The 17273-nt window shown below is 55.5% G+C and overlaps 1 protein-coding gene across 1 annotated transcript in view; it reads left to right on the top strand.

The window, feature by feature from the left end:
* The first annotated feature begins 574 nt into the window (after positions 1-574).
* LOC134339521 (E3 ubiquitin-protein ligase pellino homolog 1-like) overlaps positions 575-17273 on the top strand; it is a 32935-nt gene continuing 16236 nt past the window's right edge. Inside the window, exon 1 of the mRNA XM_063036116.1 lies at positions 575-768. Coding sequence (XP_062892186.1) covers positions 680-768 — 89 coding nt within the window. The 5' untranslated portion in view covers positions 575-679. The remainder of the gene's footprint in view (positions 769-17273) is intronic.

Consider the following 17273-nt stretch of genomic DNA (forward strand, 5'->3'; position numbering starts at 1 on the left):
GATGCTGGAAATTCAAGCAACGCACATCAAAGTTGCTGGTGAACGCAGCAGGCCAGGCAGCATCTCTAGGAAGAGGAAGTCCTGACGAAGGGTCTCGGCCTGAAACGTCGACTGTACCTCTTCCTAGAGATGCTGCCTGGCCTGCTGCGTTCACCAGCAACTTTGATGTGTGTTGCTTAAACAAGAGAAAGCCTGCCGATGCTGGAAATCAAAGTAACACACTAGGAAGAACTCAGCAGGCCCAGGCAGCGCCTATAGAAAAGAGTAAACAATCGACGTTTACTTCATCGGGACTCAATCTTAAATCTTGAATCTCCATCTCAGAGGAAGGAGGGCCATTTACTCAGTTTGCAGAAGGTTCCCCCCCCCCAGCTCACTGGCTCCAGGAAGGCCGCCGGGAGCTGCAGAGGGCTAGCACGGTGGTGGGGGCGGGGCGTCGACGGGCTGAGCGTCCTCCGCCGCTGCGCCAGAGCGGCCGGCTCGCCGCGCCTCATTAGGGATGCGCGACGTCACGGCGTCGGCGGGAGAGCGACCAATGGGAAGGCGGAGCGGGGGCGGATCCCGGGCCCCGCTGTCAATCAGAGGGTCTGTCCCGGGGAGCCGCTCTTGCTCCAGCGCTGGCAAAAACAGCGGGTCGGGACAATGTACTACCGCGGATATTGCAGGATTTCTGCCGGCGATGGGACTGAATTCAGAGGCACTTGGAAGCCAAGCGAGTAACCAACCCGGGAGCAGCAACGCTGGGACAGCCTATAGCAACAGCACAGGGTACAGCTCCTTATTATGCACGTCTATTCTATAAAAACATCCCTCCCAGTGAAATAGTAACTCACTGCAGAATTAACAGGGCTCCTTTAAAAATAGCGGAACAAATACGAATTTAATTTGCACTTTTAAATAATTTTCATCTGCATTATCGATCCATACTCGACATACATCAGGGCTTTTATTTTCCAGGGGCGTGAATGGACCGTGGGTGTTGCATCCCACCAAGAGGTGATTATTTTCGCGTCTCCATCAGATGGATCTTTTTAATCCACCTTTCTCCCCCCCCCCGTTTCACCCGAGGGAGATGAGGCTCTGCTAACGGGGTTAAGTCATAAATATCCCCCCCGTTTTAACCATTACGCAATGTAATGTTCGAACGGCGCAGTACCTGTGTTTAAAGGGTTCTGGCCTCTTTGATGCACCCACTGCCGAATCCTTCTGGCTTCGGCTGTGTGCATTAATTCTTCCCCCACCTCCCCTCCTCGCCTCTCATCTTCCAAGTTCGTCCAAAACCACGCACTCATCGGTTGGCCCCTCCGCACTTACGAGAGGGGTGGGTTTTATACATTGAGTGCGAGTAGGTTCGGGGAAGGGTCCCTGACCCCCGGTGTGGTGTTGGAGCTTTGGACTGGGATGGGAATATGGCTATTAATGTCCGGGACCGAACCCGGGGTAAACTGACAGATTCCCTCCTCCCCGGCCGCCGACTCTCTCACTCGGCTGGCACCGAACCGGCGCTGCCGAACCAGGCCGGAGAACAGTGACTAATCCCTGCTGCTATGCTGTCATCGCAGCTGGCCGTTCGGCCCACCGGGTCCGTGCCGACCACCAGGGTCTCATTTTGATACCAGTTCCGGGGACAACCCAGTCTCCCCGTGTTCCCGTCGATCATTCCCTTCCCGGTGCCTGATTCAACCACACACACACACACACACACACACAAAACAAACCCAGGTCTCTAGAGCTATGAGGTAGCCGCCCCCTCCCCAGAGAAAGAGAGGCCATTCAGCCCGTCGAGCCTGCTGTGCTGTTCACTGGCGGGTTCCGTGACCCTCCCCCCACCCCCCGGCACTGGCCCCTGGCTCTTCTCCTCTCAATAACCAAACCCAACCTTCCTTCGAGCCCCGTCAGTGTCGAGAACTCTTTCTCCACAGCTCTGTCCTCTCCCCCACCACCCCCTTTCACTTCCTGCCGTGGTGCCGCCACCATTCACTCCCTCCCGACACCCACCCACCCCAAAGCAACCAGGCCGTGGTGCTTTTTTCTTAAAGGGGGAAGAATTTAATCGGGACCCCGGGGGAACAGCTTCTTCCCGGCGCACATTTGGGACGAGCTGCCGGAGGAAGTAGAGGAGGCAGCTACACTGACAAAGACCCTCGGACAGGTGTGTGTGGGGAAGGGAAGGGGCCCCTCTTTCAAGATGAGGCCGCTTTCGGGCAGGGCCCGATGCCAGGCAGCACCCACAAGCCGCTGGCGGGGCTCGGCGGGCCGGGCGGCATCTGTGGAAACGGGCGAACGGTCGACGTTTCGGGCCGAGACCCTCCGGCAGGGGGAAAGAAAACGAGGAATCAGGGATAGAGGGTGTGGGAGAAGGGGAGGGAGAAACACGAGGTGATGGGTGAAACCGGGAGAGGGGCAGGGGATGAAGTAAGGAGCTGGGAAGTCGACTGGTGAAAGAGATACAGGGCTGGGGGTGGGGGGAGTGTGACAGGAGAGGACAGAAGGAAGAAGTGGGTGAGGACCACCAGAGGGAGGTGATGGGTAGGTAGGGAGAGGAGGGGAGAGAGGGAAACGACTCGGGAATGGTAAAGGGGGGGGCGGTATTACCAGAAGTTTGAGAAATGGGTGTTCGTGCCATCGGTTTTGTCTCACCCTGCCCGTACCGTCCCAGCCTCCGCCGCTGGGCTAGGAACGTGCAGGAGCGAATGTGTGGTTAAGTGCCTTGCGCAAGGACACAACACGCTGCCTCGGCCGGGGCTCGAACTGGCTACCTTCAGATCACTAGGCCGACGCCTTAACCACTTGGGGGGGGTGACCCTGACGGAATGCAAGGTGTTGCTCCTCCAACCTGAGCGTGGCCTCACCTTGATTTTAGGGGAGGCCGTGGATAACAAATTCTTCATCTTCCCCCGCCCCCTACTTCAGTTCCCCACTCTGGCCTCTCGCCTCTATCTCCTCACCGGCCTATCACCTCCCCCTGGTGCCCCTTCTCCCACGGTCCGCTCTCCTCTCCCATCAGATTCCCCCTTCTTCAGCCCTTTTTACCTTATCCACCTATCACCTTCCTGCTTCTTCTCCCCCCTCCCCCAGCCGTCCGGCTTCACGCCCGCCGCCCTCCGGTCCTGATGCAGGGTCTCGGGGGGCCCAAGACGTCGACCCTGTTCACTCATTTCCACGGGTGCTGCCGGCCGAGGGTTCCCCCTAAATCTCGAGCACTGCTGCCAGGATTCACCCTCTGGGTGAAGATGGTCCTTCTGGAGAAGCTCCTGGGTGGCTGGGCCTTCGCTCCGAGAGTGGGTCCTCTGAGTCCCAGGCCGTCCCACAGCTCCCCTTTCGAAGCCCCTCAGTATTATATATGTCGCTGTGATGGTCGTACAACACAACTGCACAGAAACTGGCCCTTCGGCCCATCTAGTCCATTCTACCTCGACCCAGCTACCTGCGCTTGGGGGCTGTAGCCCTCCGCACCCTTCCAGCCTCTATCAAGTCACCCCCCATTCCCGTGTGCCCCAGGGAACACGAGTCACTCTAGCGTTTTTTTGTGAGGTTAGAGGGGTCTAGGCCAAATGGGAGTAGCTGGGTGGGCAGCTGGGCTGGCATGGGTGAGTTGGGCCGAAGGGCCCTGTTTCTGTGCTGTAGGCCCCTCTGGATCATCCGCACTGAGCCCTGTTACCAGCACCGGGTCCGTGGCCCAGAGCCATACAGCGCAGACTAGTGGCCTTCGGCCCATCTAGTTCATGCTAAAGTGTTATTGTGCCTCGTCCTATCAACCCACACCAAGACCATAACCCCCCCCATACCCCTCCCATCCATGTACTTATGTAAACCTCTCTTAAACGTTACAATCAAACCCGCATCGGGGTGGCATGCAGATAACGAACACTGATTTAGACTGAAGGGTCTCGGCCCGAAACGTCGCCTGTTTACTCTTTCCCATAGACGCTGCCTGGCCGGCTGGATTCCTCCGGCATTTTGCGCACGTTGCTTCCAACTCCTCCAGATTTTCTCATCCTTGTGAACATGCCTGGACTCTCTTTCGATTTTGTGTTTTATATTCTGGGTTTTTCACTCTTTCTTTTTCGTTGCCATTTACGCAATTTGTTTTTTTTTTGCCCGTGGGGTGAGGGGGTTGATGTTTTTCTTTGAACAGGTTCCATGGTGTTTCTTTGTTCCGTGGCTGTCCGTGGGGAAGACAAAACTCAGGTTGTATACTGTACCCATACTTTGATAATTATTGCACTTTCAATCTTTTGAATCTGCCACTTCCGCTGGAAGCTTGTTTCACACTTTGAGCAAAGAAGTTCCATAGAACCATAGAAACTACAGCACAGAAACGGGCCTTTTGGCCCTTCTTTGCTGTGCCGAACCATTTTCTGCCTAGTCCCACTGACCTGCACACAGACCATAACCCTCCATACACCTCCCATCCATGTATCTGTCCAATTTATTCTTAAATGTTAAAAAAGAACCCGCATTTACCACCTTGTCTGGCAGCTCATTCCATACTCCCACCACTCTCTGTGTGAAGAAGCCTCCCCTAATGTTCCCTTTAAACTTTTCCCCCCTCACCCTTAACCCATGTCCTCTGGTTTTTTTCTCCCCTTGCCTCAGTGGAAAAAGCCTGCTTGCATTCATTCTACCTATACCCATCATAATTTTATATACCTCGATCAAATCTCCCCTCATTCTTCTACGCTCCAGGGAATAAAGTCCTAACCTATTCAATCTTTCTCTGTAACTGAGTTTCTCAAGTCCCAGCAACATCCTTGTAAACCTTCTCTGCACTCTTTCAACCTTATTTATATCCTTCCTGTAATTTGGTGACCAAAACTGAACGCAATACTCCAGATTCGGCCTCACCAATGCCTTATACAACCTCATCATAACATTCCAGCTCTTATAGTCAATACTTTGATTAATAAAGGCCAATGTACCAAAAGCTGTCTTTACGACCCTATCTACCTGTGACGTCACTTTTAGGGAATTTTGAATCTGTATTCCCAGATCCCTCTGTTCTACTGCACTCCTCAGTGCCTTACCATTAACCCTGTAAGTCCCCTTAAGTATTTTACCTTTCACCCTTAACCTACGACCTCTAGCTCCAGTCTCACCCACCCTCAGTTGGGAAAAAGCCCGCTTGCACTTCTCCTATCTATATCCCTCATAACTTTGTGTATCAAATCTCCTCTGATTCTACCTTCCGGGGAATAGAGTCCTAACCCCAGAGTCTTCACTTCTTCCACGTCGTGAGGTCTCTGCCCTCTGCAGCCCGCTCGGGAGCCACTCTCAGGTCCCGGGCCTTCCCGGGGTTTTTCAGATCCCATCTTTCTTCCCTCAAGCTTAACCCCTCGGGTTTTCCACACCTCCGCTCGAGGGAAGTGTTTATCGTCGGTGTTTATATATTGCTGTGCGAGGCGGTAAAGATGCTTAAGAGGGTGTGTTGTGTATTGGCCTTCATTAGTCGGGCTGAGTTCGGCAGCCGTGAGGTAATGTTGCAGCTCTATAAAACCCTGGTTAGATCTCACTTGGAGTTTTGTGTTCGGTTCTGGTCCCCTCATTATAGGAAGGACATGGAAGCTTCAGAGAGGGTGCAGAGGAGAATTACCAGGATTTAGATTATGAGAACACTCAGTCCTCTTTTATTGTCATTTAGAAATGCATACATGCATTAAGAAATGATACAATGTTTCTCCGGGGTGATATCACAGAAAACAGGACAGACCAAAGACTAACACTGACAGAACCACATAATTATAACATACAGTTACAGCAGTGCAAAGCAATACCATAATTTGATGAAGAATAGACCATGGGCTCGGTAAATAAAAGTCTCAAAGTCCCCGAGTCGATCGACTCCCAAGTCAACGATAGCAGGCGGCAAAAGGGAGAAACTCCCTGCCATAAACCTCCAGGCATCGTCAACTTGTCGATGCCTTGGAAGCAGCCGACCACAGCTGACACTGAGTCCATCCGTCCGAAAACTTCGAGCCTCCGACCAACCCCTCCGATACAGCCTCCCGAGCGCCATCCTCTGCCGAGCGCCTTCGACCTCTCCCCGGCCGCTGAAACACGCAAAGCCGAGGATTTCGGGGCCTTCAGCTCTGGAGATTCCGGTTACCACACAGTAGCAGTGGCAGCGAAGTGGGCATTTCAGAAGTTTTCCAGATGTTCCTCCGTGCTCTCACGTCCGTCTCCATCAAATCAGAATTGTGCACGGTCCCCTACTTGACAGAATACAGATATCACCACCGAAGTGGCCGCGCGCACTGCCGTCGTGCCGCCATCTTCTCCCCCCTCCCAGGCGGATGCATGTACCATGAGGACAGGTTGAGTGAGTTGGTGCTTTTCTCTTTGGAGTGAAGGAGGATGAGAGGTGACTTGATAGAGGTGGACAGGATGATGACAGGCATAGATCGAGTGGATAGTCAGGGGCCTTTATTTTCCCTCAGGGCGGTAATGGCTAAGACAGGGGGCATAACTTTAAGGTGATTTTGGAGGAAAGTATAGTGGAGGGGGGGAACGTCAGAGGTAATATTTTAGAGTGGTGGGTGTGTGGAATGCCCTGCCAGGGGTGGTGGTAGAGGCAGATACATCAGGGGCATTTAAGGAACTCTTAGATAGTCACATAGGTGGTAGAAAAATGGAGGGCTATGTGGGAGGGAAGGGTTAGATTGGCCTTAAGGATCTGCACAACGTTATGGGCCGAAGAGCCTGTACTGTTCTATGTTCTAAGTCGTGGTTGAGGCAGGTACATGAATAATATTTAGAAGTACGTGAATAGGAGAGGTGTGCAGGTCTGTGGACCAAATGCAGGCCGAAAGGCTTGTACTGTGCTGTACTGTTTTACGTCTGGGCCCTTCATTATCTTCTACATCTGCTAGGGTTTTAAAAAATCCAAAAATAAACCCTTAATTTTCCAAAGTGGCCAATCCCTCATCCTGGAACGGTGCCCCTGCCGGTTTCTGCATTCCCCGGAAATTCGGCACGAAGGATCCCCTCCGTGCAGGAGGCCTCCATCCAGAGGATGCAGGTGTCGCAAAAGGGAAGAGGACCCGGGGAGGGGGCGGGGGCAGGAAGTCTGTTTACGAGGAGCTGAGATTTGAACTCGGACGGGGTAGGTGAGAGAGTTCAAAATGAAATGAGGACATTCTGAGTGAAAATTTATATTAAAGAAAAACATAACAGGTGCCTGAGCAGCTAATGGGGAAATAAAAAGAGAAAATTCCAGAAACACTTGGCAAGTCAGGCAGCATCTCATGGGGGCGAGAGAGAGAGGGCATCTTGTGCTGAGGCTCTCTTCTGGAAGAGAGAGAGAGAGAGCGAGAGGAGAGAGGGAGAAAAAAATTGAAAGAATACGGAGATCATTTATTTGCCAGGATTTGAGTTGCAGGGAAAGGTTGAATAAGACCATAAGAAATAGGAGCAGGAGTCGACCATCTGGCCTGTCGAGCCTGCCCCGCCATTCAATAAGATCACAGTTGATCAGACCATGGACTCATCTCCATGTACACCACAACTCTTAATTCCCCTACTATTCAAAAATCAATCCAACCTTGTCTTGAATATACTTACTGTGAATATTCCCTGGAGTGCAGGAGAATGAGGGGAAATTTGACCAAGGCAGTGTAACGTGGTTGAAGTCACTGGAGAGGTGCAGTGGGTAAAGTAAGTAAAGGCATCCGTTAGTCTTGCGAGACCATGGATCTGCGCCTGGAAAGTATTCCCTCTCCAGGGCGCAGGCCTGGGCAAGGTTGTGTGGAAGACCGGCAATTGCCCATGCTGCAAGTCTCCCCTCTCCACGACACCGATGTTGTCCTAGGGAAGGGCATTAGGACCCATACAGCTTGGCACCGGTGTCGTCGCAGAGCAATGTGTGATTAAGTGCCTTGCTCAAGGACACAACATGCTGCCTCGGCTGGGGCTCGAACTCACGACCTTCAGATCGCTAGTCCAATGCCTTAACCACTTGGCCACGTGACCACACTGTGGGTAGATATAAAGTAATCTTTTATTCGACAAAATGAGACCCAATATTACACGACACTTCCATATGCCAAAGACCAAAGGTAACAGCAGGACAATTCTATGGTTACAGTGTACCTACAGTGCTTCCTTTGGATTACATACAGTTTTCACACACCACCTTCTTCGCACCCACGCTCCGGGCGCCCGAAATGAATGTTGATCAGCATGAACCAACGTCGATTGTCCACTTCTCCACGGATGCTGCCTGGCCTGCTGAGTTCCTCCAGCATTCTGTGTGGGCTGTTAATTAGCGTGGTCTGGTTTTTCAATTAACTGCTGTTCACAGCTCCAGGAGCCTATTATCCGGAGCTGTATTTTAAATTTAATCTACAGTCCACATTCAGGTTGAAAGATTGGTTGCCAAAGTTAATATTGGTCTATATGCCTTAAATCCAGATTATGACCATGAGATATAGGAGCAGAAGTAGGCCATTCGGCCCATCGAGTGTGCTCCACCATTCAATCGTGGGACGATCCAATTCTTCCAGTCATCCCCACTCCCCTGCCTTCACCCCCTACCCTTTGATGCCCTGGCTAATCAAGAACCTATCTATCTCTGCCTTAAATGCACCCAATGATTTGCTGCTCGTGGCAACACATTCCACAGATTTACCACCCTCGGACTAAAGTAATTTCTCCGCATCTCAGTTTTAAAAGGACGTCCTTCAATCCTGAAGTCGTACCCTCTTGACCTAGAATCCCCTACCATGGGAAATAACTTTTCCCTAACAAGAGGAATCCAAATTTTTTGAGCAATATAGATGGGGTAAATACAAGCAGGTTTTTTCCACTGAGGTTGGGTGAGACTGGAACTAGAGGTCGTGGGTTAAGGGTGAAAGGCGAGGGGGAACATCTTCACACGGAGGTTGGTGAGAGTGCGGGACGAGCTGCCAGTGGAAGCGGATACGGGTTCGATGTCAACGTGCAGCTCAGAAAGGTTTGGGGAGCAGCACCGGGGAAGGCTGGGGACGTGGCCTGTTCCACGCACCCAGCAGAAAGCCAGCCAGAGCTGGGGCTCGTGGGTGCCCGAGGCGACCCCTTGAGTTTGGAGCTGAAGGAGGGGGGTGGATGCGGAGGGGAACTGCTGTCGAGAAAGAAGCGGAGAGCTTCAAAGCCTTTGTAACAGCTGGGGGTGGCGAACCTGTGGAATTCATTGCTGGGGGGGGCTCTCAATTAATGCGAGGTTACGCGGAGAAAGTAGAACGGGCGGGGTCGTGGTAAATCGGCCATGACAGAATGGCGGAGCCGACTCGATGGGCCAAATCGTGCTCCGATGTCGTACTGTCGGTCCTGACTCTGGAGTTGGCCAGCAGGTGGCGCAGTGGCATCAGCGCCGGACTTCGGGGTGAGAGGTCCCGAGTTCGAATCCAGCCAGCTCCCTTGCGCGCTTTCCATCCGTGCTGGGTTGAGCGTCGAGCTCGTAAATAAAAAAAAAGAAATGCTGAAAGAAACGCGGTATGATGAGCAATCACCAAATGATCGGTGCAAAAGGCTTGTCGTGACAGCGCCCCGATGACTCCGCCAGGAGGGGTTAAGGGCTCCCTTTACCCTCTGACTCTGGAGTGAATGAGGAGTGGTGGGGGGGGGTAGTTATGTGGTCTCTGAGCAGAGGGAAGGTGATCGGCCACAGAACCGGAGGGTGGGGAGTGAGTTCCTCAGCGGTTTATCACATCACAGCGGATTCAGTGGGGGGCTTCCGGGAGGGAAGAGGTGGAAAACGGGAAGGTGAGTTTGAGGTGGTGGGAGGACGCTGACCTATTACCCTCTCCTTGCTGGGTATTCCTCAATAATTGCGATTTTCCCCATCCCGATCAGCAATGGGTTCCGGCGGGACACCTGCTCCCGCCGGCGGGCTGACCCATCCCGCGTGCGGCCCGGGACGTCGAAGAGCATCGCGGACCCGTTATGGAGCCGCAGTTGCTGTTGATGACTGTTCCCCTCTGGGAACTCGGTACAAACCCAGGCGGTATTGGACGGTGCCAGGGATCGAAACCTACACCCCCTCCCCCTCCCCGAGCGGTGATCTCTGGCGCTATAACGCGAAGCACTAACAGCTACACAACCGGGGCTGCCCCCCTTTGGCCATGGTGAGGGCTGGTTGGAGAGCCCGGTTCAAGGAGCTGGGACAGAGAATGGGGCAAATAGCCGAGCGACAGGATATATCGCATGCAGTCAGTGAGGTACACCTGCTCATTAATGCAAATATCTCATCAGCCAATCACGTGGCAGCAACGCAATGCATCAAAGCATGCGGACACGGTCAAGAGGTTCAGGGCCAAACATCGGAATGGGGGAAGAAACGTGACCTTTGACTGTGAGATGATTGTTGGTGCTAGATGGAGTGGTTTAAATATCTCAGAAACTGCTGATCTGCTTGGGGTTTTCTTGCACAGAAGTATCCAGAGTTTACAAAGAGTGGTGTGAAAAACAAGAAACATCCAATGAGTGGTATTTCTGTGGCTGAAAACACCTGGTTAGTGACAGAGGTCAGAGGAGAACGGCCAGACTGGTTCAAGCTGACAGGAAGGTGACAGTAACTCAAATAACCACATGCTCCAACACTATGAGATGGAGTGTGTGATGGGACGGTGTGGAGGGAGCTTCACTCTGTGTCTGACCCCGGGAGTGTGTGATGGGACGGTGTGGAGGGAGCTTCACTCTGTGTCTGACCCCGGGAGTGTGTGATGGGACGGTGTGGAGGGAGCTTCACTCTGTGTCTGACCCCGGGAGTGTGTGATGGGACGGTGTGGAGGGAGCTTCACTCTGTGTCTGACCCCGGGAGTGTGTGATGGGACGGTGTGGAGAGAGCTTCAGTCTGTGTCTGACCCCGGGAGTGTGTGATGGGACGGTGCGGAGGGAGCTTCACTCTGTGTCTGACCCTGGAGTGTGTGATGGGACGGTGTGGAGGGAGCTTCACTCTGTGTCTGACCCCGGGAGTGTGTGATGGGACGGTGTGGAGGGAGCTTCACTCTGTGTCTGACCCCGGGAGTGTGTGATGGGATGGTGTGGAGGGAGCTTCACCCTGTGTCTGATCCCGGGAGTGTGTGATGGGACGGTGTGGAGGGAGCTTCACTCTGTGTCTGACCCCGGGAGTGTGTGATGGGACGGTGTGGAGGGAGCTTCACTCTGTGTCTGATCCCGGGAGTGTGTGATGGGACGGTGCGGAGGGAACTTCACTCCGTGTCTGACCCCGGGAGTGTGTGATGGGACGGTGTGGAGGGAGCTTCACTCTGTGTCCGACCCCGGGAGTGTGTAATGGGATGGTGTGGAGGGAGCTTCACTCTGTGACCACAGGAGTGTGTGATGGGACGGTGTAGAGGGAGCTTCACTCTGTGTCTGACCCCGGGAGTGTGTGATGGGATGGTGTGGAGGGAGCTTCACCCTGTGTCTGATCCCGGGAGCGTGTGATGGGACGGTGTGGAGGGAGCTTCACCCTGTGTCTGACCCCGGGAGTGTGTGATGGGACGGTGTGGAGGGAGCTTCACTCTGTGTCTGATCCCGGGAGTGTGTGATGGGACGGTGCGGAGGGAACTTCACTCCGTGTCTGACCCCGGGAGTGTGTGATGGGACGGTGTGGAGGGAGCTTCACTCTGTGTCTGACCCCGGGAGTGTGTGATGGGACGGTGCGGAGGGAGCTTCACTCTGTCTGACCCCGGGAGTGTGTGATGCGACGGTGTGGAGGGAGCTTCACTCTGTGTCTGACCCCGGGAGTGTGTGATGGGACGGTGTGGAGGGAGCTTCACTCTGTGTCTGACCCCGGGAGTGTGTGATGGGACGGTGTGGAGGGAGCTTCAGTCTGTGTCTGACCCCGGGAGTGTGTGATGGGACGGTGTCGAGGGAGCTTCACTCTGTGACCACAGGAGTGTGTGATGGGACGGTGTCGAGGGAGCTTCACTCTGTGTCTCACCCCGGGAGTGTGTGATGGGACGGTGGGGAGGGAGCTTCACTCTGTGTCTGACCCCGGGAGTGTGTGATGGGATGGTGTGGAGGGAGCTTCACCCTGTGTCTGATCCCGGGAGTGTGTGATGGGACGGTGTGGAGGGAGCTTCACCCTGTGTCTGACCCCGGGAGTGTGTGATGGGACGGTGTGGAGGGAGCTTCACTCTGTGTCTGACCCTGGAGTGTGTGATGGGACGGTGCGGAGGGAGCTTCACTCTGTGTCTGACCCTGAGAGTGTGTGATGGGACGGTGTGGAGGGAGCTTCACTCTGTGTCCGACCCCGGGAGTGTGTAATGGGATGGTGTGGAGGGAGCTTCACTCAGTGTCTGACCCCGGGAGTGTGTGATGGGACGGTGTGGAGGGAGCTTCAGTCTGTGTCTGACCCCGGGAGTGTGTGATGGGACGGTGTCGAGGGAGCTTCACTCTGTGACCACAGGAGTGTGTGATGGGACGGTGTAGAGGGAGCTTCACTCTGTGTCTCACCCCGGGAGTGTGTGATGGGACGGTGGGGAGGGAGCTTCACTCTGTGTCTGACCCCGGGAGTGTGTGATGGGATGGTGTGGAGGGAGCTTCACCCTGTGTCTGATCCCGGGAGTGTGTGATGGGACGGTGTGGAGGGAGCTTCACCCTGTGTCTGACCCCGGGAGTGTGTGATGGGACGGTGTGGAGGGAGCTTCACTCTGTGTCTGACCCTGGAGTGTGTGATGGGACGGTGCGGAGGGAGCTTCACTCTGTGTCTGACCCTGAGAGTGTGTGATGGGACGGTGTGGAGGGAGCTTCACTCTGTGTCCGACCCCGGGAGTGTGTAATGGGATGGTGTGGAGGGAGCTTCACTCAGTGTCTGACCCCGGGAGTGTGTGATGGGACGGTGTGGAGGGAGATTCACTCTGTGTCTGACCCCGGGAGTGTGTGATGGGACGATACGGAGGGAGCTTCACTCTGTGTCTGACCCCGGGAGTGTGTGATGGGACGTTGCGGAGGGAGCTTCACTCTGTGTCTGACCCCAGTGTGTGTGATGGGACGGTGTGGAGGGAGCTTCACTCTGTGTCTGATCTCGGGAGTGTGTGATGGGACGGTGTGGAGGGAGCTTCAGTCTGTGTCTGACCTCGGGAGTGTGTGATGGGACGCTGTGGAGGGAGCTTCACTCAGTGTCTGACCCCGGGAGTGTGTGATGGGACGGTGTGGAGGGAGCTTCACTCTGTGTCCGACCCCGGGAGTGTGTGATGGGACGGTGTGGAGGGAGCTTCACTCTGTGTCTGACCCCGGGAGTGTGTGATGGGACGGTGTGGAGAGAGCTTCAGTCTGTGTCTGACCCCGGGAGTGTGTGATGGGACGGTGTCGAGGGAGCTTCACTCTGTGACCACAGGAGTGTGTGATGGGACGGTGTAGAGGGAGCTTCACTCTGTGTCTCACCCCGGGAGTGTGTGATGGGACGGTGGGGAGGGAGCTTCACTCTGTGTCTGACCCCGGGAGTGTGTGATGGGATGGTGTGGAGGGAGCTTCACCCTGTGTCTGATCCCGGGAGTGTGTGATGGGACGGTGTGGAGGGAGCTTCACCCTGTGTCTGACCCCGGGAGTGTGTGATGGGACGGTGTGGAGGGAGCTTCACTCTGTGTCTGATCCCGGGAGTGTGTGATGGGACGGTGCGGAGGGAACTTCACTCCGTGTCTGACCCCGGGAGTGTGTGATGGGACGGTGTGGAGGGAGCTTCACTCTGTGTCTGACCCCGGGAGTGTGTGATGGGACGGTGCGGAGGGAGCTTCACTCTGTCTGACCCCGGGAGTGTGTGATGCGACGGTGTGGAGGGAGCTTCACTCTGTGTCTGACCCCGGGAGTGTGTGATGGGACGGTGTGGAGGGAGCTTCACTCTGTGTCTGACCCCGGGAGTGTGTGATGGGACGGTGTGGAGGGAGCTTCAGTCTGTGTCTGACCCCGGGAGTGTGTGATGGGACGGTGTCGAGGGAGCTTCACTCTGTGACCACAGGAGTGTGTGATGGGACGGTGTAGAGGGAGCTTCACTCTGTGTCTCACCCCGGGAGTGTGTGATGGGACGGTGGGGAGGGAGCTTCACTCTGTGTCTGACCCCGGGAGTGTGTGATGGGACGGTGTGGAGGGAGCTTCACCCTGTGTCTGATCCCGGGAGTGTGTGATGGGACGGTGTGGAGGGAGCTTCACCCTGTGTCTGACCCCGGGAGTGTGTGATGGGACGGTGTGGAGGGAGCTTCACTCTGTGTCTGACCCTGGAGTGTGTGATGGGACGGTGCGGAGGGAGCTTCACTCTGTGTCTGACCCTGAGAGTGTGTGATGGGACGGTGTGGAGGGAGCTTCACTCTGTGTCCGACCCCGGGAGTGTGTAATGGGATGGTGTGGAGGGAGCTTCACTCAGTGTCTGACCCCGGGAGTGTGTGATGGGACGGTGTGGAGGGAGCTTCAGTCTGTGTCTGACCCCGGGAGTGTGTGATGGGACGGTGTCGAGGGAGCTTCACTCTGTGACCACAGGAGTGTGTGATGGGACGGTGTAGAGGGAGCTTCACTCTGTGTCTCACCCCGGGAGTGTGTGATGGGACGGTGGGGAGGGAGCTTCACTCTGTGTCTGACCCCGGGAGTGTGTGATGGGATGGTGTGGAGGGAGCTTCACCCTGTGTCTGATCCCGGGAGTGTGTGATGGGACGGTGTGGAGGGAGCTTCACCCTGTGTCTGACCCCGGGAGTGTGTGATGGGACGGTGTGGAGGGAGCTTCACTCTGTGTCTGACCCTGGAGTGTGTGATGGGACGGTGCGGAGGGAGCTTCACTCTGTGTCTGACCCTGAGAGTGTGTGATGGGACGGTGTGGAGGGAGCTTCACTCTGTGTCCGACCCCGGGAGTGTGTAATGGGATGGTGTGGAGGGAGCTTCACTCAGTGTCTGACCCCGGGAGTGTGTGATGGGACGGTGTGGAGGGAGATTCACTCTGTGTCTGACCCCGGGAGTGTGTGATGGGACGATACGGAGGGAGCTTCACTCTGTGTCTGACCCCGGGAGTGTGTGATGGGACGTTGCGGAGGGAGCTTCACTCTGTGTCTGACCCCAGTGTGTGTGATGGGACGGTGTGGAGGGAGCTTCACTCTGTGTCTGATCTCGGGAGTGTGTGATGGGACGGTGTGGAGGGAGCTTCAGTCTGTGTCTGACCTCGGGAGTGTGTGATGGGACGCTGTGGAGGGAGCTTCACTCAGTGTCTGACCCCGGGAGTGTGTGATGGGACGGTGTGGAGGGAGCTTCACTCTGTGTCCGACCCCGGGAGTGTGTGATGGGACGGTGTGGAGGGAGCTTCACTCTGTGTCCGACCCCGAGAGTGTGTGATGGGACGGTGCGGAGGGAGCTTCACTCTGTGTCTGACCCCGGGAGTGTGTGATGGGACGGTGTGGAGGGAGCTTCACTCTGTGTCTGACCCCGGGAGTGTGTGATGGGACGGTGTGGAGGGAGCTTCACTCTGTGTCTGACCCCGGGAGTGTGTGATGGGACGGTGTGGAGGGAGCTTCACTCTGTGTCTGACCCCGGGAGTGTGTGATGGGACGGTGTGGAGGGAGCTTCACTCTGTGTCTGACCCCGGGAGTGTGTGATGGGACGGTGCGGAGGGAGCTTCACTCTGTGTCTGACCCCGGGAGTGTGTGATGGGACGGTGCGGAGGGAGCTTCACTCTGTGTCTGACCCCGGGAGTGTGTGATGGGACGGTGCGGAGGGAGCTTCACTCTGTGTCTGACCCCGGGAGTGTGTGATGGGACGGTGCGGAGGGAGCTTCACTCTGTGTCTGACCCCGGGAGTGTGTGATGGGACGGTGCGGAGGGAGCTTCACTCTGTGTCTGACCCCGGGAGTGTGTGATGGGACGGTGTGGAGGGAGCTTCACTCTGTGTCTGACCCCGGGAGTGTGTGATGGGACGGTGTGGAGGGAGCTTCACTCTGTGTCTGACCCCGGGAGTGTGTGATGGGACGGTGTGGAGGGAGCTTCACTCTGTGACCCCGGGAGTGTGTGATGGGACGGTGTCGAGGGAGCTTCACTCTGTGACCACAGGAGTGTGTGATGGGACGGTGTAGAGGGAGCTTCACTCTGTGTCTCACCCCTGGAGTGTGTGATGGGACGGTGTGGAGGGAGCTTCACTCTGTGTCCGACCCCGGGAGTGTGTGATGGGACGGTGTGGAGGGAGCTTCACTCTGTGTCTGACCCCGGGAGTGTGTGATGGGACGGTGTGGAGGGAGCTTCACTCTGTGTCTGACCCCGGGAGTGTGTGATGGGACGGTGTGGAGGGAGCTTCACTCTGTGTCTGACCCCGGGAGTGTGTGATGGGACGGTGTGGAGGGAGCTTCACTCTGTGTCCGACCCCGGGAGTGTGTGATGGGACGGTGTGGAGGGAGTTTCACTCTGTGTCTGACCCCGGGAGTGTGTGATGGGACGGTGTGGAGGGAGATTCACTCTGTGTCTGACCCCGGGAGTGTGTGATGGGACGGTGTGGAGGGAGCTTCACTCTGTGTCTGACCCCAGGAGTGTGTGATGGGACGGTGTGGAGGGAGCTTCACTCTGTGTCTGACCCCGGGAGTGTGTGATGGGACGGTGTGGAGGGAGCTTCACTCTGTGCCCATCATGTGCCGTTCAGTTGTTGACCCGAGGGAATCTCCCCCACTGCACCTCGGTAGGGGCTTGCAGCCATCTGGGGCATATTTGTTGCTTGGACATTCCCAACGTTTGAATCTGTCGGTGACGCGCAGTCTTACGCAGTAGTGTTCTGGTGATCTACGGCTGATGTGGAATACTGCTGGTGACCTGGAGTCTATCACGAGGCACTGTATCTGATGCAGTCTGACACGGGACACTACACGTGACATCCAGTCTAACGCAGGACCCCTGGTAACGTACCGTCCAATGCGAGAAGCAGTGGCTGATGTACAGTCTGACGCGGGATAGAGCAGGTTGACGTAGAATCTAACGCAGACACGACAGCGATTTTCCAGACTAACGTGGGATCTCAGATGCAGAGGGACTTGGGAGTCCTTGTGTAGAACACTCTGAAGGTTAACTTGCACCTTGAGTCAGTGGTGAGGAAAGGAAATTAAATATTAGCATTCATTTCAAGGGGTCTAGAATACAAGAGCAGGGATGTGATGCTGAGGCTTTATAAGGCACTGGTGAGGCCTCACTTTGAGTATTGTGAAGAGTTTTGGGCCCCTCATCTTAGAAAAGATGTGCTGGCATTGGAGAGGGTCCAGAGGAGATTCACAAGGATGATTCCAGGAATCAAAGGGTTATCATATGAGGAACGTTTGAGGGTTCTGGGTCTGTATTCACTGG

Source organism: Mobula hypostoma, chromosome 30 (assembly GCF_963921235.1).
Source record: "Mobula hypostoma chromosome 30, sMobHyp1.1, whole genome shotgun sequence".
NCBI classification, from domain to species: Eukaryota; Metazoa; Chordata; class Chondrichthyes; order Myliobatiformes; family Myliobatidae; genus Mobula; species Mobula hypostoma.